Source organism: Erpetoichthys calabaricus, chromosome 3, assembly GCF_900747795.2.
Source record: "Erpetoichthys calabaricus chromosome 3, fErpCal1.3, whole genome shotgun sequence".
Taxonomy (NCBI): Eukaryota; Metazoa; Chordata; class Cladistia; order Polypteriformes; family Polypteridae; genus Erpetoichthys; species Erpetoichthys calabaricus.
In genome coordinates this window covers 213,507,979-213,532,595 of record NC_041396.2, presented here as the reverse complement: position 1 = coordinate 213,532,595, position 24,617 = coordinate 213,507,979, and the positions used below count along the sequence as shown (strand labels likewise).

General features: G+C 36.2%; 1 protein-coding gene across 1 annotated transcript; it reads right to left on the bottom strand.

Moving 5' to 3' along the window:
- Window positions 1–17,449: 17,449 nt before the first annotated feature.
- On the bottom strand, window positions 17,450–22,855 carry cln8 (CLN8 transmembrane ER and ERGIC protein). The gene is made up of 2 exons (XM_028797765.2): window positions 22,245–22,855; window positions 17,450–17,914 (listed from the first exon to the last, which is right to left on the bottom strand). The coding sequence occupies exons 1-2, from the start codon at window positions 22,770–22,772 to the stop codon at window positions 17,612–17,614; spliced, it is 831 nt and encodes a 276-aa protein (XP_028653598.1). The 5' UTR covers window positions 22,773–22,855; the 3' UTR covers window positions 17,450–17,611.
- Between the last annotated feature and the right edge of the window lie 1,762 nt (window positions 22,856–24,617).

Below are 24,617 nucleotides of genomic sequence, written 5' to 3'. Positions count from 1 at the left end.
AGTTTATAAAAATATTAACATAAAAAGCTGCTTTACACTGCTTTCAAGACACCACTTTTTATATTCTTTAATATTGATTATTCAGAAGCACTTCCACTGTTCTGATGGTGGCATGTGGCATATTCCTGGCTTAGAGAACTCTGCTACACAGTTGTGGTTCCGACAAGCGTACAATCTATGATAATGAAACAGTGTAGTCAGCATACAGTACAACATCCAAAATAAACTTGAAAAGTACACACTACACATCTCAGTGTATTTCATTTGCTTACCAGCATCATTCATGGAAGAACACATTTTAGCTATTTTTTTTGCACGCTTTTATCTTTTTTTTGCCACCTTTAAAAGTTGACTTCATTGGTGCAATTGAACCTATCACCTTTAAACTCGATTAAAATAAGCAGAAGTGTATTGCAAAAATAAAAATATTTTTCCCCTGAGTCTGTATATTTTCTTTTTAGTGCAAGCAAAACCTTGCAGTCTGTTCTGTAAAGTGAAACACACATATGCCACCTTTGGCCTTTTAGAATACCTGAGGGATGTTTTAGTCAGTCACTCAATAAAATAAATTTCTGTAACAGCAGGAACATGCTGAATGAGTTGCACCTTTAAAAATTAAAAATAGCAACCATTAAAAATAAATAGTAGATAACACAGATCCAGTCATAGAAATGTACCCTTTTAAATGTACATTCTCTTGAAAATTAATAATTATAAAAATACATTTGCAAATGAAGTCTACAAATGTTCTTTGTTCAGCTTTATGATACATACACATCTTGTGAGTAATACTGGATAGAATGGTCCTTTTAGAAATTTAGTAAAGCAACCAAAGAAATTATATTAAAATGGAGTTTCCCTAAAGTTCAAAAAATAAACTAAGAAAAAATGTGTATGGTAAATGCAAAGTTTGCATCTAAAATAATAAGCGTGTGGGGTGTACTTAAGTCAGAAACAGTGCCATTCAAAGAAAAGAGATGAAGTTGGAAAACAGTGAAATAACAGGCAGCAACCTAAAGTGACAGGGACAACTCAAATACTAAAGGCCATTAAATGACAAGAAGTGCTAAAATAAAATATAAAGGCAGCCTTCAAATGGGAGAAAGCTGATCTTATTTAACTGCCCTTTTGTGCGTTGTGAAAACAGAGCTCTTATAAGCCCACCTTTTCTTTTCAAGTAACACATTGAGCACAATCGATATTTTGTGTACAGTATCTCCCCCCATAGTGAAACAATTCATTCTGGCTTTCATTTCTTGGTCAGTTCACCATTTCCAAAATTACAGGGATTAAGGGAAAAAATAGTTAGTCACCATGTTCACTGCTCCAAAACTATTTCTGAGAAAATTTGTCCTAACTTGCTTCTTCTTCAAGAAGACATAAAAGTCACAAATCAAAGAGAAAGTTCCACAAAATTTTTGTATTTTGAGCTTTTTAAAATGAGAAGACTATTTCTCAAATTTATTTTTGCAAGTAACAAAGTGGGTTCATATAATAATGGGTTCACAGACAAAAAATAAAAATATAAAAAAAAAAAAAAAATAGTTCACTCCAAGCTGATCGATCTTTCTTATGATCAATAAACTATCCATGTTTTAAAATAATTTTTGAACAAAAATCAAATATGAATAGGAATATACTGGCATGTTACCATTTATAAATGTAATAAAAAAAAAGGAATTGAGCAATATCACATTTTATTATCTTTTACTGCCATCTGCTGGATAAGGATATATAAAGTGAAAGGGCCTCAGCTATACTGTAGTGCAGTTGGTTAATCAGATGTACCAGGAGTACTACGTACTTTTCTGTATACAAGTTTTTTTAACCAGGGTCTCATATTATTAGTTTACTTGAGTTGGTTCCTGTTGATCACGCTACATACAGTCCTTAGCAGTGATGGTCTAAAAGAGACTGCAACAGAACTCTGTACTAATGTGGTATTCAGTAATGTTACAAAGGTGATTTAAAATTGATTCATTTAAAGCTAAAAATTGTTAAAAAATCTCAACTATCCATAAGCTTAAAATTAATACTGTCTCAGTATACAGTGGATTTGAATAAACATTTACCAACCAAAAGAACAAAAGTTACTAAAAACTTTTACTTACTCAAAAACTTCTTCCTCTTCTCTCACATTCTGAAAAACAGCATCTCCATTAGCTATTTAAAAAAAATTTTTTGTTCATTCGTGGCTTGGCTCAATTAATGCTGATTGGTAAAAAAATAAATAAATAAATAGTGAAAACAGTTTATCTCAAGATATATTGTTAAATGAGGTGTACGCATCAAAATGAAGTGATTGCATAGCCAAGTGCATCATGGCTGCCTAAATCCTACTTTGTAGCACAAAATGTTACAATAGGTAGTGATAACCAAAACAGCAGTGTTTTCTTTGGAATATAATAATAAATGCAGTTTATATAGCACCTTTCCCATGCTCAAGGTGCAAATTTGCAATAGTGAATTTCACTAAAAATAGGTATTTGGGTTTGGTAGTTTACTTTAAAGTTTTGTTTTGGGTGGTGTATAAAAAAAGAAAGGAAGATGGTTCTTTAAAAGTTTAGCCCCAATGTGCAAACTTCACATGTACAATGACTGAACCTGGGATTTTAACTCTGTGTGATGAATCCTTGAGGCAGCAGCACTAACCACTATCCTGGTGACCAATATCCTTATAATTCAGTGTATTACGGATTTTGAGAAATTGCTGTTAAATATTTCTATTCCTTCTAACTTACTCTTTTAACCTCCAGACCACACTGGGCAGGATAGAGCAACAAGGCAGGTAGGGAGGCAGGTTTAGACACTTTATTCATCCATTACAGTTTTTAACATTCTTAATCAGCCAAAAGCTGAAACAAAGTAAATGGATGCAACACAATACAACATGAATGGGTTTGAGAGTTTTTAGTTTTTTTGGGGTGGTGTACAAAAAAAGAAAGTAAGATTGCTCTTTAAGAGTTTAGCAACACATTTCACAGAAAAGGGTTCAGATTAAAATAATCTGGGCTAAAAAATTCTTTTGGAAGTGCAACATACCTAAACACAATCCAAGATGAGACAAAAACACATACTCAGAATTAAACACTAATCCCACAAGACAATGAAATTATCTCAAAGTGGTTGAGGGAAAAAAAAATAAAACAGTACTGTAGTTGGTATATTTATCATCTATAAATATATATTTAAACTTTGTGAACACTGATGAAATCATCTGGAGCAGCAGAGTGGCTGATAAGATTTGTAGTCCCCATGTCATCTTATGCCACAAGGTTGCAGATAAGATGGTTGGTAGGGTTAGGAAGGGTGGATCGGTTGTGCAAAATTGACTAAGCCCCCCTGTGCCAGGCATGCACTTGAGCTTTATAACATGCTTACTGAATATGTCTTCTTTGAGCTTTGCTGAACTTTGCTCCTTTTACTTTGCTTCTGCCGATGGCCTTCATTTTCATTTCTCCATGTGATTGAAAATATTCTCATTGAATTGTTCACAGCCATCTCGTGAATGACTGAAATCGCAAATGTCAAATTTGTGACTGTAAAGAGGTTAGTGTAGTGTTTTTGTTGTATACAGTGTGAGTCAGTCAATCAACTTTGCATTATATATATATACTAGCAAAAGACCTGCGCTTCACAGCTGTGAAGTAGTGTGTTAAAGAGGTTATGTAAACATATATATACATATCTACATATACACATATATACACATCCACATATATATATATATATATATATATATACACACACACACACACACACATATCAACATACGTATATACACACATACTGTACATACACACACACATACACATATATACATATACACATACATACATACATACATACATAGTGCGTTGTAACACGGGCTGTGATTGTTACATGGGAGGGAGACGACAAATCACAGCTTCCCGCTTTCTAATCGGGCCTTTGATTGGTGCTTTGACTGATGTCCAGATCCCACAGTATCTCCCCTTAGGAGAGGCGTTAGGCAAGTGTAATTGAATAGTGGTGCTGCAAGTTTAGCTTTACACCTGTTTTTAAGGCTTATTGACTGAAAGGGGCTTTCATGAAAAAACTTAGGGCTTTGCTACAGGATACATCCTCCACAAGTTAAGGAAGTAAAAATAAAGGTATATATTTCTGTTTTATTTAAACCTTTTAAGTTTGTATGCGGGCGGTATGGTGGCGCAGTGAAAGGTGCCAGTTAGGAGACCCGGGTTCGCTTCCCTGTGTGGAATTTGAATGTTCTCCCCGTGTCTGTCTGGGTTTCCTCCGGGTACTCCGGTTTCCTCCCACAGTCCAAAGACATGCAGGTTAGGTGCATTGGCGATTCTAAATTGTCCCTGGTGTGTGGGTGTGTGTGGGTGTGTGCGCCCTGCGGTGGGCTGGCACCTTGCCCGGGGTTTGTTTCCTGCCTTGTGCCCTGTGTTGGCAGGGATTGGCTCCTGTATTTAGGATATAGCGGGTTGGATAATGGATGGATGGACATTTGTATGCATAGCCCCATTTGCCCGTTTTCGTTTTTTCTCTTTCTTCAGTAATATTTCAGCAAACCCGGAGCTTGTCAGTTCAAATCCTGATACTGACACCACTGTGTGACCCTGAGGAAGTCACTTCACCTGCCTGTGCTGCAAAAAACAAAAGTAATGTAACAAATTGTACCTCAGATGTTGCAAGTTGCTGGAATAAAGGCATAAGTCAAATAAATAAATATATATTATACACATAGGAACTATTCATTTATTTTCAGTTAAGTCATCTGCAGCAAAACTTTATAAATGAGGGTTTCTCCTTTTTAGATAGTGCAAACTGTTTCTTCTTCATTGAGGTTTTCTCTTGGAGAGCTTTTTTCATTTCATTGAAAATTAAAGCAGCAGCTGCCAAAATATGTAGCTTTCTTATTAATTTTTCAACATTTTGTAAAACAACTTTATAAAGTAACATAAAAGGTTTAAATACTGGTTATCCTTTTACATTAAAATATTACTAAAGAGATACAAAAAAAGTAAAATGCATATGTTGTTTTTCTTTAAGGAGATTAAATATTACTGAAGAAAAAAAAAACCTAAAACAGCCAAATGGGGCTATGCATACGAACTTAAAAGGTTTAAATAAAACAGAAATATATACTTTTATTTTTACTTCCTTAACTTGTGGAGGGTGTATCCTGTAGCAAAGCCCTGTGAAAGCCTGTTTCAGTCAATAAGTCTTAAAAACAGGTGTAAAGATATTGACAATAAGCTACGCAAACCCACCAAGACATGGAATCGTTTAAATCAAGGCGCGAGTCGAAAAACACCATCCCATACTATTAGTTAACGATTAACACATTTCTATATGTATTGTAAGCATACAATACAACTGATAATATGTTGCGCTTATTTATCATGTGTAGCGACATTTTTGTGCGTTTAACGGCTGAAATCTAACGTGGTTTGTGCCCTTCAGAATGAAAACAGTTTGCATTTACCTTTTTAATAAAAGGCGAGCTTTTAAGCCTGAGAAATCACCCCCGTAAATGCACACGTTTAATTGCACGTGTTAATATGTATGCTTACACAGTATTAAAAGACACTCAACAATTAACGTCATTTACCTTTGTTCCCGCGTTTGAGTCGTGCTGTAAATCTCTTCCTTGTTTTCAGTTCACGTGATTACGTAGGAGGCGTGATGATGCGATACGTGACTCCGCCTCTTCCATTACAGTATATGGACAAAAAAGAGGTTCCAGTTATGACCATTACGTGTAGAATTTCGAAATGAAACCTGCCTAACTTTTGTAAGTAAGCTGTAAGGAATGAGCCTGCCAAATTTCAGCCTTCCACCTACACGGGAAGTTGGACAATTAGTGATGAGTGAGTCAGTCAGTCAGTCAATGAGGGCTTTGCCTTTTATTAGTATAGATATTCACAGTAGATTCAGCGTGTATGTGTGTGTATAGATTTAGATAATAATAATAATTCTTTGCATTTATATAGCACTTTTCTCACTACTCAAAGCACTCAGCAATTGCTGGTTAAGGGCCTTGCTCAAGGGCCCAACAGAGCAGAGTCCCTACTGGCATTTACGGGATTCGAACCAGCAACCTTCCGATTACCAGTGCAGAAACCCTAGCCTCAGTGCCACCACTCCACACTAATAGATAGAAAGAGGAATTAATACAGGATTATTTTGAATGAACCATAATGAATTTTCCTAACATTACTTTTTCCTTTAGTTAATGGCATGTAATGTACTTAGGAATAAACAACCCTGAAAACCTGGTGTAGATTAATGGCAGTAAACTTGAAGCTGATTTTTTTTTTTTTTTTTTAAATATCTAAAATACTATTTTCATTATATTAAACATTAAAAACGCAGTTTACGACAGGTTTTCTTTACCAACATTCAAGATTTGTGTATTAAATATTTCTACTAAACAGTAGTAATTGCTGGATGACTTAACAAATCCATATACCGCAATAGTGATCTGTAACCTAACATTCTCAACATGAACATGAGCCTGAAGTCAGCCTTGGTCCTAAAGGATGCCTGGGCATACTCGCACATATACTCGTATCACACTGCAGCAATTTGTAATCACCAATTCCATTTTCAAATTGCCAATTCCAGACAATGACTGAACCTGGGATTTTAACTCTGTGTGATGAATCTTTGAGGCAGCAGCACTAACCCCTGTCCTGGAGACCAATATCCTTATAATTCAGTGTATTATGTCAGTCAGTCAGTCAGTATCAAATCCGCTATATCCTAACACAGGGTGACGGTCTGCTGGAGCCAATCCCTGCCAACACAGGGCGCAAGGCAGGAACAAATCCCTGGGCAGGGCACCAGCCCACCGCAGGGCACACACATACCCACACACTAGGGACAATTTAGGGACCTAACCTGCATGTCTTTGGACTGTGGGAGGAAACCCACGCAAACTCCACGCAGGGAGGACCTGGGAAGCGAACCCAGGTCTCCTTACTGCGAGGCAGCAGCGCTACCACTTCGCCACCATGCCGCCCCAGTGTATTATGTATTTGGAGAAATTGCTGGTAAATACTTCTATTCCTTCCAGAAAATGTACTTAACATTTAGATCATGAAACAAAAAGGCAATCCTGTAAATATTACAATTGAGTGAAGAAGCCAAGTATCTTTTGGTATACACTGTTTTAAGTTGTTTTGCACATGTTTTATCATAGAATTGTTTGGGGTGACCTATGCTAACTTTTTAGGTAGACCCACAGATATGTCCTCCACTTCAATTCTTAACCTCTTACCTTTGCACTCTCCTAGCTGGGATGGAGACAGCTTACATATGGGACTCTGATTCACTTCACCCTGATGAACTTCACCCAGAGTTGTCTGCTACTGCAACTCCATGTTGCTCTCTCTTTTAACCTCCAAACCACATTGGACAGAGCAACAAGGCAGGCTTAGACACTTTATTCTTCCATTATAGTTTTTATCACTCTTAAAGTGCCAAAAGCTGGAACAAAGCAAATGGATGCAAGACCACAAAACCTGGATGTTTATCTGTTGTAATAGAACGTTTTGGTTGACACAGTAAATGTGCGTCAGTGCTCAGGCTTCTACGATTGCATTTCTGTAGCTCAGGCGTCTCACGGCATGAGTCTGTTTGGTTACAGTGTTGTACTTCTTGTGCTTTCTCTGCTACCTGCTTGAAGCTACTGACTTTTTAAAGCTTGTCAGGGCCAATGAGAACACCCCTAGCTCCTCTCTGTCTAATGTCATTTTGGCAGGCCATACATATATGTACAAGTTTACAAATTAAAGATACGCAATGGTTTGAGGGACTCTCTTTTTACACATGTAGAGTTCAGAAAAGACCATTAGAATTTAACCTTTCTTAAAAAAAAAATGTTTCTATGTTTAAAGATTTGACAATTCTGTAATCCTATTTGTCCACAAAAGTTCCTTTCTGCTTGTGTGCATAAAATGTCTGTCTGCTCCTCTGTGTTCTACAGAAATCTCCTCTCTTTAAGAAAGACTCCTGCCCCTACCAACACTTCTTTCTGTTTAGTTAATAAGACAATTACATTTCCCTACAGCGTGCACTTTATTTTTGTTAAACTAACCAAAAAAAAAAAAATGTTTTTGGGATAGAAAAAAGTTATATTGCTCCCAAAGGCCTTGTCATCTGCATAACAGATGATCTGCAGGTTAGCTGTATAACCAATTACTTTATATTCTATGTCTCTTGTTCACAGCACCATAGAAGAGAGCAGTGCTTTTTTTTTTTTTGAAAATGTGATATACTACATATTTTTCATGCAAAGACACACCACACCTCACAATGGTGCACATTACTGAATTTTCCCCTCCAACAAACAAATCTATATGGGAAGCCCACCCCTTGCCATTACTGAGCAACCTCCCTCTCCTGTTTCTTGATTCCAGCAGATATATGGTTGAAGCGGATGCTCACTCCAAGGGCCATGGAGGAATGAACCAAGGTTTCGTTTTTGTCCCTGACAAGTCCTTAGGATTGAGATCTCCAAAACTGACACTATAGTTAGAAAAGTGGGAATTGTACTAAAAGAACAACCACAACACATCTCACAACTCAAGAAAAGTTCTATATACGATTGGAAACGATGCTGGTGATGTGCAAATGCTGCTCATTTTTGTACAGGCTTCCCCTCTTAAACCAAAATTTGTGTCCACAGATAAAAAAAAGAGGATGAAAACGACCTTGAAAAATGAAGATTGTCATCTGAAAGCAATACTTGAAAATGGAGCCAAACAACTTCAAGTTCTAGAATGCCAGAAACCAGGACTCCGTTTTATGATCTAAAATAAATGTTACTCAAATCCAGTTTAATTCTTTTCTCAAGAAATAAAGAAATTAAGTGCTTGTTTATTTAAGATGAAATATAGAAGACAGTTTACAAATGGAAAATGAGCTTACTCCATAATTATATTTTTACACAAATTATTCAGAAAACAGTAGTTTTTATGAAATGATTTAACAACAATCATAAATAAGACAACAGTTGACCATCAAAAATGCATGACACAAAAATGATTTCATCCATTGGATTAATTATACAGCATACTATGCTTAAAGTATTATTCAGTATTATGCATTTTTCAGTTTACATGACAACTCTATGAAATATCTATTGGAAAATCAGTCATTATCAAATTATCAAGACACTTGTATTGCTCATATATGATTAAAGGGCAATTTATTAACTCAGTAATAAAACAATATTCAAAATGAAGCATTTCATTAAAAGCTTCTGAAATGTAAATTTATGTATTAATCACAACTCAAAAGACAAATATAATGGGAAACATATAAACTACTTAAGAAGAAAAAGATATGGTCTTCACTGAATAGTAAAGAGTAGTAATCAAAGTTTAATTAAAGTACTGTATATTACCTTCTAGTTTTAAAATTAAATAATAAGTTGTAAAAACAAATATGAGTGAGTGAGAGGGAACACAAGAATATGAAATAATGCTAAGTATCACTAGAATGGCGACACATTACTAGTATCAATAACCCAAACAACCAACCTTTATTTTATGATTTGCCTTTGTATAGGAGATGCCGACACAAAATACTTTAAAATACATAACTATAGCATAGGCTGAATACTGTAAAATACAAAAAAAATAAATAACCCTAACTCTTTAGATACACTCAAGTGTGATTACATACTCGCACAAATGCAGGATAAAATTATAATCTTAACCTAAGTCCCCAAGTATTTGTAGTATGAACTGCTTCTGCATCACCTGATCACACTGTTTGAACATCTCTATAGCAAATAGCTGAATTAAAACTCCGCACCTTGTTAATGTGCTTCTGTTACTGCACTGCATGCCACACACCCTTTTCTGGTTGGCTGTACAACTGTGCCCTGCAAAGGAACGAAGTACTAGTGCATGTGCTGCTTGCCTCTCAGCTAGTGCTGTTGTAATAATAACAATAAAATAAGAGTTGTGTTAGGTTACTTGCTCCTTTTATATAACCAGACTATGTAAGCTTTTAACGTGTTACTCTCCAACATGTTAAACCGGGATTGTGTACAATTTCAACAGAAATGTAGCTATTTCTGAAATATTGAGACAAGTTATTTCAAACAGAAGAAGGAATAACGGGTTCACCCGAGCATGTGGATGCTTCTACTTATGGCTGATGAAAGCGTGTGCAAAGCTAATCAGGCAAACAGAGTGCAACAGACATGCACAGCCTACAAAATCATTAACTGTAACCCATTTAGGGGTTTACATGGCCAAATAATCAGGTTACTTGTAGAGAAATTGAAGTCTGTTAACCCAGTTTCTCTGATAGGTATAAAGGTTTGCTTGTCATTTTGGAAAACAGTTTTTTGTGAATAACTGGGTTATCAAAGCACATGTGTTTCAGTTATAAACAGTGAGTGGGTCTACAAGGACAACGAAGAGGCTTGGTCAGCACCACACAGTACATCATAGGCAGGGTGGGAAATGGCAATCTTGTAGTTTAACTCCTTAACCACAACAGGACAAACTGTACACAAACTACTATTAGTTAGCGGATACCAGAACCCTGACTGAAATATACAATAGTCTTGTAGAGCACAAATGTTCCTTCAAAGCACTGTCCAAGCATTCTGTTCAAGAGATGCCTCATGCACCTTTGAAAGGTTGTCTTCAATGCAATTTCCATTAGAATTTTTATTATGACAGAAGACTTACACTATTAGTACTTAAATTCTATGTTACTATTTCTTTGGTTTATATAGGAATACCTTGCTTAAGGTATTTAAGGCTGATTCATTATCATCACAGCATACACTGACACTGAGTGACAAATTTATTTGGCACTCCTTGAATGTGTCTGGGTGTACTATAGACTCGGCTAGTGTCAAAAATGTAACTCTTGGATGATACCTTAAGTTACACACCTGTCCACTATTTATAAAACAGTTGATGATGACCCTTTATTAACAATTCAGGACTTACCAAGAAGCATGTTATAAAGCACTTGAAAATGGGTACAATGCTGCCATTAAGACCCACACCCAATAGACAATGATGTCCTATTCTATGGAGAATGTTTCAGGTGGAGCAAGATCAGTGGAGTCCTGGAGTGGTCTGTTCTTGGACCCTTACTTTTGGAATCTATATTAATGAGGTTTGGCTTGTGAAATTCGCAGTGGATACTAAAATAGTAGGGACAACAGATCCTGATAGGCCAGTGAACCAACAATTCAAAAAGGCCTAGAAAATCTTAACATCAGGGTGAATGCTTGGAAAAATACAAATTAATGTAATAAAGTATAATGTTCTACATATAGGCAAAAGGGGTATTAATTATAAATATAAAAATGGGAGATGACTTTTTTTCCCTAAACAGTGCCTCCTTTTCACCTCTTAGATTCTATGTTGTTATTTTATAAAGCCTGCAGAAGGAGATTCACACCTACTAGCATATAAGAGTTTCACTGTACTTTGCACACCTAAAAATATATCTGAATTGATCTGATTACGCTGCATTGCATTTGTTAAAGAAGCCTTAGATTTTTGAAATAGCCGGACCATTTGCACATCGATACTAAGTTCATAGGGCCAATGGTGTGTCGTGCAGAAAGTGAGATAGAACCAAACCATGATAAAAACAGATGGAAGCTCCACAAACCAGTTATTGAATTTTACAGGGCATGCAGAGTCACTCTTACTGAGGACAATGTTTTTGGGCGATTAAACTCACAGACACTCACTAATGCCAATCAATTAATAAATACACAGGTAAAACATACACACCTCATGAGGAATCTAGTGCTCTACACTCTGCCTATGTTAAAATATCTGTACTAAACTGTCTAAAGCCTGACTTGATTAAAACTAAATGTATGCCTAGAAGTCTGTTCCGTTCTCATCACTTGATTGCATGCTGGACTCAACCTTTCTCTCGCTAGTGTGCATACACGGAAATATCTCCACGATATAATGAAATAAGCTTCTGTATGGTGAAAAGAATGAGCAATGAGAAGTGTGACTTTTTTCAATGATTATTCTCTAGTTGTCTACAGTACAGAGACACCAATTCACATCAGTGTATCAAGATTGGATAATATCAATAACAGTGCTTAGAGACAACTTTTCAAGGTAACAAGTATGTGCTGGTGAAACCATGCCCCAGGGGCTGAAAAGTTGCTGTGGAGCTAGATCAGGGGTCTCGAACTCAGCAGGATATATGGGCCACACATAGAAAAAAGTGCTAGTCGAAGGGCTGCATTTATTTCTAAATGATACAACTACAATATTATTGTTAATTATTTGAACTACAATAATACAGCTAATTTTACGAGTTTACTCGACATGCTTATTATAAAATCCAGTTTTCTAGTTCAAATGTTGTTAAATGCAGTCCGACTGCTCAGTTGGCAGAATTTGGCATATATACGAGAACATCAAAATTGCGATTGGCTACCGCGTATGACATCAAGCCCAATGTTGCACGAAGATGCCCATCTGGTCCACAATCACAATCTGTAAATCTTCTGAAATGCAAGCAATATTCAACACAAACGGAGCCGCAAAGAGTGCAAATTGCGGTTCAAGAGCCTGGAACTCCTCAAAATGTCGCTCAAACTCTTCAAGCAATTGAGAAATGATATCGGAGTAATATTTCAAGCGTTCTGGTTCAACACGTACCAACGACTGCCTAGCTGAGAAATGAGTCAAATTGCCAGAATGCAGCTGTTTGGGCCACAAATACAGCTTACATCTCAATGATTTGACACTGTCGTAAATCATCATAATCACCTGCTTTGGACCCTGAAGCCTCCAGTTGAGGTTCCATGACATCTGTAAGAAACACTAAATCTGATAGAAAAGACGGATCAGAAAGTTGGCAAACAAATTTATGTTTCAATTCCATAAAAAGCACGATCACATGCCTTAAAGCAAAAAATCTCTTCAACACATTTCCCTGACTCAACCATCTGACTTCGGTATGATACAGCAACTCTCCATATTCTATGGCCATATCAGACAAGAATGAAGTGAACTGCCTGTGGTTGAGACCTCATGCTCGTATAAAATTAACCATCTTAACAACAACGTGCATAACTTCTTTCATTTGTAGACTTTTGACGCACAATGCTACCTAATGCAGAATGCAGTGTACAGCAGTAAAAGGACCCGACAAAGAAAGTTGGTTTTGTTTTGCTTTCAATAATCCCACAACACCAACGTTTTCAGAACACATTGCTGGTGCACCGTCTGTTGACACGGACACGAGTTTATCCCACAGCAGTCCTGCTCTGTTAATGCAACCTTCCAATTCTTGAAAGATGTCACGACCAGTCGTTGTGCCTTATTACATTTAGGTTTTCATCAACCCCACAAATGAACACAGCACAGTATGCAGTATCCGTTACACCAGTACTCTCGTCAAGCGCTATGCAATATGCTTCAAAACCTTGTGCTGCTGTAATCAGTTGCTGATGAATGTTACTGGCCGATTCACTGATTCTGCTAGAAACAGTATTTGTGGACAAATTTATGCCTTCAAAGTTTCTTTTAGTCCGGACAAATAATTTCACATGGCTTTATAAAACAATCTTTTATGAATTGGCCCTCAGTGAACGGTCATGTTACAGAGGACAAAACTCACTTTCACAGAATCTTCACTTGACTTACTAACATTCGAGAAAAAGGTTGGCTGTTTTGTAATTGTGAATTTCCCCCTGGGATTAATAAAGTATCTATCTATCTCTATCTAATTGATGCTTTCAGTTGCTGAACCTTTTCCTCACAGTTTGCCAGACAATGCACCATACTGCTCTCGATGCAGTGTATTGTAATGTCGGCGCACATTGTACTCCTTAAACACCTATATAAACTGCAAGCAAATGAGACACTGGACTCCATCTCTGTCCTCCGTAACAAAATATTCATTTTCCCATTTATCCTGGAATTTTTGTTTTTCGTCAGCAATCTTGCACTTTTTCGATGATGAAGACGACATTTATCAACAATGAGGCGTACAATTAACAGCAAGAACTATACAAAGTAATTTGCAAATGTTGTTTACATCAACTCTTTATGTTTAACTGATGTCACTGGAAGTAAAAGTAACAACACTGAATGTTGAGGTAAGAAAGAAGAATGGAATTTTAATTCTGATCGTCAGACTGGAAACAGTATTATGAGGAAAATACTGCAAAGTAAAATGAATTTTAGTGGTATATTTTGGCAGTTCAAGTAAGTTGCCGTGGGCCGCAGATAATTGTCTCAGGGGCCATGTGTTCGTGAACCTTAAGATAAACAGTGAAGTAATGCAAATTCATTTCATTTTGAAATGTACGAATGGTTTACCTTTTGCTTTTTTCCCTTCCTGAGACAACATGAATACCCTGTTTTACAATAAGTATGCAATCTCAAGAAGGGGATCAATACTTGATAACACTTCTGGCTTGAAAAAAATGGATGTATTTGGTAAATTATAACAATTTTGTTTTCATGTTTGGACCTGATACCCCTCACCTCCATTATAAAATACAAGTGCGAGCTAGGTATTTTTTTTAATTTTCCAAACAATTCTTCACTTTAAAACATATAGGAAATAAATATACTGTATACCTTGCTTGTCAAAAAAGCTTAAGCTTGAAAAATACTGAACATATCTTTTAAGAGAAGTTTATTTAAGATTGAAGCATGTGCTACATAACACTGTAATGGACAAGGGAATGTCCCATCTAATCCTCAAAAGCCATTTAGAAAGTCCACTTCAACCACCAGTATTGTGTTGCACCCACCTGGAGGATGACATGACAGCCAATGTTGCTCTAGTACAGTCAAGACACGTTAGCTGTTTGGTGATAAAGTGATGAGAGAGATCGCTAATTAGAGACAGGGGATGATTAGGGGGCCAGAATGGCTAGGCCATGATGGGCAATTTGCCTGGACTTCGAGATACACCCTTTTATGAACACAGAGAGTCTGGACCTCAGTTTTATGTCTCATCTGAAGGACGACTGCATTTTTACAGCACAGTGTCCCCATCACTGCACTAGGGTATTGGGATCCACGTTCAGACGAAAGGGTAAGCATCCCCCGCTGGCTTCACTAACACCTCTTCCAGCAGCAACCCAAACTTTCCTAGATGGTTTCCCTGTTCTGAAACGCATGTGGCAGGACTGCTGTACCACACCTAAAAATTAATCTATAAAGACTACATGCCGGCTCTGGTCTTCCAACAAATTGTTCAAAAAGTCACAGGAGTCATAAAATAAAATCCTAATATAATGAAGCATTAGTAAAAATCTATATTTATGCAGAATATGTGAAATCAGCTCTGTGCAACAAATACATCCATATCAACAGTTACCATTATACACAATAACATGTCTATGCACTAGCAAGAAAACCAGACTTCTTAGAGGACATTCAAAAGAGCACAGAGAGCAACTGAAACCTCCAACAAGTCAAGAAATGAAAAGAGACCAGAATAAATAGAACACAGCAGACCTTTCAAAACTGTGATTTTTGCTTTCATGGTTTTGTTTTTGAACATTTGCGGCTGAGTCTTCTCAATACATCCAAAACTAATGAAACAATACCATGCCAAAGGATGAAGAGTACCACATAATTAGATTGTGATTAGAATCGGGGCCAAATTAATCAAAAGTTCCAGTCACTAAATCACAGAGCAAATCATTGCCATTAGCCAAAGATTAGACGCTGGTTCACTCCATTGGCTATCTCTGCCCTTATGCAACTTGCATTCCGACCTTTCATTTGATGCCTTGGCAGTAGCCACTTTCAAACGTATAATCCAGAACATTATCAGGATTATTATTGCCAGAATTTAGTAGCATGCAGTTGTTCAAACTTGTAAAGATGGCCAATTAATTTCACATGAAAGTCTAGGATTATGCAGACTGTAAGCTACAATAGGACCAGAGAAAGAGAAAACAGCTTTAAATTTGTTTGTAACTCCAATATACTATATCTTGTGAAGTTTGAATTTTGTAATTCGTTTGCGCACTATCATACACATTTGTTAAAAAGAACTGATCTCTATTGCAACAGGCAGTGCCGGTGCTAGTTTATTTTGCGCCATAGGCCAAGCTTATTAGTGCGGCAACTGACTGCTTAGTAGCTAACCTGTGCGGCTGGGTTTCCCCCTGCCCCTTATGATCTGCTCTTTATTCGAATGCCTAATTCACATTCATGGTGGCACCAGCCCTGGAAATAGGCCAAGGTAATTACAAATTTTCCTACAGTTTTCCATGAATTTAAATACCCTAATACTGTAAACGACAAGACGAAGTACATTTTATGGACATACATACATCAATTTGCAATCCATAATAATAAATATTCACTAAATAAGTTCTGTATATTTGATCATATTATAGCAATGTGCAGTCCAAGATATAGGTCTATATTTGTTAAAAGTATTTTCCTGAATGTTCCAGCAAGTCAAAACAATATTAATACTGTTACTTACATCAGCTAGCTTTACAGAGTAATAATTAAAAAGTTAAAAGGTTCCATTTTTAATTTAACTTATAGCATCAAATGCCTCACTGGTTCAACACAATATTTCTACTGGGTATACTGTATTAACAACTTTCTGTAACATCCCAAGTTTTCTCAGACAAAACAAAAAGTATAAATATTTCGAATGATCCTACTCCACAGGCCCTTGGGCAAAGCCTTTAACCTGAAAATTGCTCCAGAGTGCTGTACAATGGCTGACCCTGCGTTGTGACTGCAATGGTCATGTAAAAAACACAGTTTCCCCTCAGAGATTAACACTGTATATCAAATAATAAATCCAAATCAAAAATAACTATCAACAAGTAATAAATAGTAATACTTATATTAACTTCTGAATTGCAACATGTTCAAGTTTATTTATTCCTGATATGCTAGATTTTCCAACATTTAGCCACATCTGACTGAAGGAAATTGGGGAAGCACTTGTAAGTAGCAGAGCAGTTTCACAATTGAAGAATCCAGGGCAACATATTGCTTTTCTCAGCAGACATGAGCTAGAGAGGTTCTGAAAAAAGTGAATTTTCTGTTGATGAAAATCTTGCTTGTGTTAGGACAGAAAACATCCATACAGTAAACGCAAGTATATATTACTGCCAACAAAAAAATATAATACAAAAATTACACTTCTGTAAAAATTACTTAAGCAGCAATGTTCAGTGTTTAAAACAAGTAAAAAGCACCCTTGTTTTTGGTCATGCTTGTGGAAAAAGTTCCAAAAAAAAGTAAGACTCTGTATGACACCATGCACTTATGGCATGAGAGGCAGGCTGGGCAATCTCCATTCACTGGGCATAATGCATGGTATAAGACAGACAAAATTCTTGTGCGACACAGTGGTGGTAAGTGTTGGTAGTGATTGGAATTTTTTTGGAGTCGTTTCGGATAACATTAGCACGGCAGGGAAAGTCAGGGTTTCTTAAAAAAAAAAAAAAAAATAAAAAAAAAAATCTCAATGTCACAATTAATTGAAACATACTTTTCAAAATTGTTAATACCCAAGCTGCTTGTTCACGATTCAAATAAAGGATCCACATCTATATCCTGCATGCACAACAGTTACTAAAACAGTTCAACTAATTCACTGCTAATTAGCTTTTCTTTTCAGATGGCTTTCCATTAACATCTGATGGATTTGTATTAAAGTTCCAATCAACAGGTTTCAGAAGCTGTAATGTTTTCTTATGAGTCCATATTGGATTTATGATAAAGGTAAGAAGGGTCAGACCAGTGAAAAAGTTGACACGCACAGGAACTGGGTAGTTTTCTTCGATTTGATCCCACCGACTCCAACTCACCCACCACAAGTGGTATGTGAGAACAATACGACAGTGAAACAAATGAATCATCACCCACTGGTTGAACTTCCATAAGACAGAATGTGCGTAGTTAGCCTGAAAAACAAAATAAAAATTTTAAATTAAAATATCCAAGAAATGTTCACTTATCTAGCTTTAAAGATGGAGTCTTGTTTAATGCTTTTGACGTCAGCACTAATATGATCAAATTAATTTGTTTTCAAATTAATGGTGCAATTACAAAGTGACTACATTCATTGTCAAGGGCTGATTTGCCATTTTTAAATATATGTATTCCTGTCTTTGGATATTTTATGCAATTGAACTAGTATCACTTTATTGTGGTTAATAATTTAATGAACTAAAGGTTTGTTTTGTTTATAACAAAATGATACTACTCAGATTTCTACCCTTGATGGAATGATAATCACTCAGAAGACATACTCATACAATCATACATTATCAATTCTAGGTTTGGCAAAGAATATGCCATATTTTTGTGTACTATGGGATGCATTCATAGTTTGTATCCTATTGTACTCACTTTAAAAATATCATTAACTGTAAATGCCTTCATATTTCCATGGCTCTTTTATAATAATAATAATAATAATAATAAAAAAAAAAATCAGTGTCTCCTTTTCAATCCTACTTTGCAAAGAGTTAATTTCATTAAGGTATGCCACCTATTCTGCGGTCTTTAAATTACTTTTAAGAAGCAATATAAAATTAGTTGCAAACATCAAGGTGAGAAAATGTACAATATACTTATCATACAGTATCTGAAGTAGGGGTGTGTTTTATTAGCAAAAAATTATATCTCTTGCGCCTGTTCTCAAACCTGGGACCTTCGGGTTATAAGGCGGCAGTTCTTACCTCTGCACCACTGAAGAGTACGTGTAAACTCCCTGTCGATTACATTTGAGCTTGAGTTTTTAACTCATTGACAGCCACATCGAATGTTTTTTTTCTTTGGTTATATTCTTGAATAAAAGCACGTTTATTTGATATTTGGACTAAAGTCTTCACACATTATATACATTTCTCGTCATTATTAGTATAACATGGAAAAAGTTTCTACTTTCGGTATGTGTTCAGCAGTTCTTGCATTTCCTTTCATCCTACACTTACCCAGACCTGCTGCGCTTCCCTCCACAACCATGTGTGTGTAATCTGATCTCTCACTCTCCCGCTATATCACAATTCCGGGAACTTTTTGACTGCCCCTCGTATTTCAGCAGTTAAAATAGAAACATCCAGTAAACTGGATGTGCTAAAACTTTTAACATTAGTTTGTTCTACATCTGATCTTTCATATCCAAACAAATTACAGACATCAGACTTAATGTTACAGCCTCTCTTTGGAACAAGCTCATTCATAAGATTCAGCACTCTTCTTTGCATTAATATTTTTTGACTCTACAATTGAGACCAGCTAATCAGACTAGGGTGCTTGCTTGACTGATTAATGGTAACATAATATGATGTTAGTGTTTGAACATTTCTTTAAAACAATAATTCAAATGAATCAATTTCATTGATAAAAACCACTAACCCAGCAACAGGGGATGCACAGACCAGTGTTTCTTTATGCCAGTCCCAAAAAGCCAGGATCAATGGGAAGGGTTAATACAGGGAGGTCGTCCGGTGTTAAATTTGTGTCACACCATTATGCGGACAACAATACAGATTTCTATGCTGGATTGGTTGAGGCTCAGGTTAACAATGGCCACCACCAGTACTGTTAGCTAACAGAGTGCTGAGAGAAATTGGGCTAATGTTGGTTGAATTAGAAGATGTGGGGGAAGGTGTGTCAGGAGACAGAAGAAGAGGAGAAAGGACGTGAGGGTAGGAACTTTGAATGTTGGTAGTATGACTGGTAAAGGGAGAGAGTTAGCCAATATAATGGAAAGAAGGAAGGATGATATAATGTGCATGCAAGAGACCAGAGGGAACGGGAGTAAAGCCAGGTGTATCAGAGGCAGATTCAAGTTGTTCTACAATGGTGTGGATTGGAGGAGAAATGGGGTTGGGGTTATCTTGAAGTAACATTATATCAAGAATGTTTTGGAGGTGAAAAGAGACAACGCTCTGTCTAACACTGTGAAACTGGATATTGAAGGTGTGATGATGAATGTTAATAATAATAATAATAATTCATTACATTTATATAGCGATTTTCTCAGTACTCAAAGCGCTATCCACACAGGGAGGAACCGGGAAGCGAACCCACAATCTTCCACAGTCTCCTTACTGCAAAGCAGCAGCACTACCACTGCGCCACCTTATTTATGCCACCCAAGTTGAGTGTGGTGGATGAGGATGGTCAGGATTAGAAATGAGTACGTTAGAGGGTCAGCTCAGGTAGGAATGTTTGGAGACTAAGCCAGAGAGGCAAGATTGCATTGGTTTGTACATATGTAGAGAAGAGATGCTGGGTATATTGGGAAAAGAATGCTAGGGATGGAGCTGCCAGGCAAGAGGAAAACTGGAAGGCCTAAGAGGTTTATGGATTTTGTGAGAGCGCACATGCAAGTGGTGGTTGTAACACAGCAAGATGTAGTTATGTTACCTATAACTTTTGAAGAACATGAAAATAGTCCAGACTACTCAAAACACACGGCAGCCTGGATGGAATTATAATTGTGCCGTAACAGTAGCTCAACATTAGATAAACAAGAGGTGACACTCTTGGACACTGAATGCCGTGAAGTTCACACTCATTTAATGGCAATAATTCAGCCTCTAGCAGAGTGAAATCTTGCTTTGAGGGTATCCACAGATACGCTATACAAATAAATAAATACACATATAAATATACAGCAAAAAAAAATAAAAAAAAATAAATATACAGCAAAACAATGGCAATTTTTTGAAAGAAGCTAAACTTCTTTCCAAATTTGATCCTGTTGTGAATCAGCATACAGAGTGTGTTGTGAGTGGGAGAAGCTCCCACACAAGCTACCTTGGGAAAATAATTCAAAATGAGTTCATTAGTTCCTTAAGTGGGAAGGTAATTGAGCACACAGTGAGTAACATCAAGCAGTCCAAATATCACCGTTATTCTGATGTTAGCAATGAGGTGCAAACTTCTCTAATTTAAGAATTTTTACATACCCAGGATTAAAGAGGATTTTGAGATTCCTTCCAGAAACACAAAAAAAAAAAAAACAACAAGAGAAATTTTGTTTTCTCTTATCCTGGACAGGCTTATGGAACTACATATTCCCTTTGATGACTACAGAGGGCACAAATGTGTACTTCAAAAAAAAAAAAAAAAAGTTTCCGCTTGTTTGTGCCATCTGCTGCCCACACCTTAAATTTAGTGGTAGCAGATGCAGCCAGAAGCTCAAGGGATGCTATTGCCTTGTTTTAGAAATGTGCAAAAGATGTATAGCTTCTTTATAGCTGCACCTCAAAGGTGGACTATTTTGAAGAAACAAGTAAATATCACTATACATGTTTGCAATGTGCTAGTCGGGTCCCCACGGCAAAATCTTGTCTAGGACCGGCCCTGAAGTGTATTAACCTATAGTGTCAATTTAATATCTTTCTGTCATCTAGCTATGTATGTTTTAAAGAAAAAGACGATTCTTTATTTTCTTCAACAGCACTAGTCAAATACTAATAGGAAAAAAGGATTCTATTACTATTTTTTACCAGTTGACATTTTCCTACAAAAGTCAAATGACAATCAGGTTCTCACAAAAGATCTTCCTGAAGTAAAATTTTAATATTAAAATAGAATAAAATTAGTTTAAGCCTGCTAATTATACTAAATAAAATTAATACAGTATGTTCAGAGATTTTTCAGGTAAGGAAAGACAGAAGTTTCAGTCATTAATCACAACACCAGAGAGGAGCAATAATTCCATGTTGATTAGCATATGCAAGTAAGAATTTCACTGTACTCTGTACATGTGATAATAATGACACCATAAATCCTGTAAATATCACAAAAAATACTATTTTTATATACTTAAAAGTGGGGCAATTTTGATGCTAATAAATTCTACTGAACTGAACAAATTCCAGCTGGCATGCCCCAAGATGAATGAGCATTGGAAAAGTTAAATAAAATATTACACACTTAAACTGTGACAACTATAGCATTTCAACTACAACACACAATTCAAGCAGGCAGCAAATACAGTATAAATGATTTGCTAAGACACAAACTTATACTCAGGGTAATAATTTCATAACAAGTTGTTGTGCAACCAAAGACATCTAGCAATAAACATGAAGAAGGGGTTTTATATGACAGGTAGCCACTGTTGTACCTCCCACACTACCTCCAGCTTACAGAATAAACAGTCATTTTTACCTGACTAATTATAACAAGCCATGTAATAATGTAAGAGAATCCATTTATTTGTTGTACACTTCTCATTAATATATTCCAATAATGAACAAAACAACGTACCTTTAATAGCATCCATGAAATGCACGTAAATGGAGTGCTCATTTCAAGCAGTAAAGTGACCATAGGCAAATAGTGACCACTCTTGTCCCAGAATACTAAACTTGTATAACCAGCAACAGCAAAGAAATGATGGACTGTTAAAGGAAGATCAAAAGTTCGGAAAGCAATACTGAATCCATAAAGTGCAACATTTTCAAAGATGAAGAAGCCTGTGGCCGTGAGAATGTTAAACCAAGACCAGTCTTCCTGTGCAGCGATGTTGTTTGCATTGATCACTGGGTCTATTAGTAAAGCTGAGAGGCCTGCTATTGTACTTTGGATCCCAAATACTGCCCGTGTGGCTGCCAGGTCCCAAAAGACTTTCTCTTTTGCCAAAAGATGTTGATATGTTAATGATAAACAAGCAGAAGTCAAGTGGGAAATCAAAAACACTCCAAAGTAGAAAAAAAATCCAGCAGAAATCACTTTACATTGAACATTCCATGAAAAGTAGTCCATATAAAAAATACTTTCCACGTTTTTATGCATTTCTCATTTGTAAATTTTACTGTGAAAGGCCTTGGTGGCGTATCCCTCAGCCAAGACTGAAGAATTCTTTTATTTGGTAGATTACTCTCAACTTAAAAAAAAAAAAAAAAAAAAGAACAAATAAATAAAAACTCAGACAAAAGGATTTTCCTCCCAAATAAAGGAGACTGTATGGTTAACAGTCAACAACAGTATTATGACACTTAAAAATTAAATGTGGATATAAATTCAAAACAGATGTCTAGAAAACAATGGTTATTTTCAATGCCTAATAAAAAGTTCAATAATAAAAGTATTGTGTGTCCTATACTAGCACACTTTAACACTTTATTACGCAGTTCTTTTTCAGGCTAGGAGAGTATTGTGTACAGCTCTTATAAATATGCCTGAACTGCACATAACAAATAAAAGTTTGTAGTTACCAGTCAATAGTGAAGTGTTTTGCAGAGATTGAAGATAAATAGATATATACATATAAAACTGCATGCCACAAGTTGAAATGTTTGGCAAGCAAACTATTTAAATTAGTTTAAGGTAGCCTTGCAAACATCTGATTAACATATACTTGAACTATAAACAAGATAGCTTTTAACTTCTCTTGACCTGAACAATTTCAACTGCCTTAAAACGCCAGTGTTCAAAAGTTTTCATGATAATTACTTTGATGTATTTCTTTGGATAACAGGGAATACAAACAAATGAGAAAAATTACAGGAAGAATTGACCGATTCATTTCAAATTAAAAAGATGAATGATTTCATCTGCATTTTTTGAATAAGATTAGGTAATCAATTTGCAACACTGTACAATGACGTTTTAAATACATTAATTGTGTCTATGCTCTGCAGCTTGTATTGTGTTTCCTGGGCCTAAGTTGATTAAAGTGAGCAAAATAATAACTGGATACAGGTAACTTAAAATGGTTCAGTGTGAGTGTATGTGTGTGAGAGTGAGCCCTGCGATGGACCTGCACTTGTTTCAACTTGTACCTTACATCCACAGATACCTGAACAGATGTTTATCTGTTCTCAATAACTTGTACCTGTACAGTGGAGTCCACATCCCGGAAACAGCACCCATCTGCCTCCTGTACAGGGCATAACCTGTAAAACTCTCGCTGCCTTAGAAAGGCAAACAGGGTAACTGAAGACCTCAGTGGTCCTGCACTGCTACATGTCTCACCTTCTGGCAAACAATACAGGATCACTGGCACTTGCACCAGTAGATCCAGTAACAGATTCTATCCACAGATCATAATGTTACTGAACAGTCATCCATAATAACAAATATTGCACATATTCTTGTTCATACATGCTGCATTCTATGTGTGAGTTTTTGACGGTTTGTATCACTGTTACTATTCTAAGAAGACATACAAGAAAGAACTTCACTGTACTATGTACAGATGACAACACACTTGAACTTTATGTCAAACTTGATAAAGTGCCGCAGGTTTCCAGGCCATCATTAAACTGATTATATTAAGTAAATTCATGGTCAACACACTTTAACATTCAATCTAATTAACATCTAATTCAACTTCAGAAATCTACACTGAATCCATTCTTCGGTCGACACTACACAAAAGCAAACAAAAAAAACCATTAGGATTATGCAAAAGTCATTGTGAGCTATATTTCTAACAGTGCTTAAATTAGTTTTAAATGCTTCAATTTGTCTTTTATGATAACTTTAGTAAAAGTGAAAAACTAATCGTGCAGCACTTTAAAGCAAAATGACAAAATTACATGGTGCTAATCTCTCCCCATCAACAATAAAACAGTCTAGCATTTGTTACATTAAGTAATACAACTAACAAATTACCAGGTCCCACTTGTATAGTTT

Coding starts and splice junctions, on each gene's coding strand:
- cln8 (XM_028797765.2), bottom strand. CDS start 22,772: ATGCATAAAAACGTGGAAAGTATTTTTTATATGGACTACTTTTCATGG. Junction 17,915..22,244: donor TTTCATGGATGCTATTAAAG/GTACGTTGTTTT, acceptor TTTGTTTTTCAG/GCTAACTACGCACATTCTGT.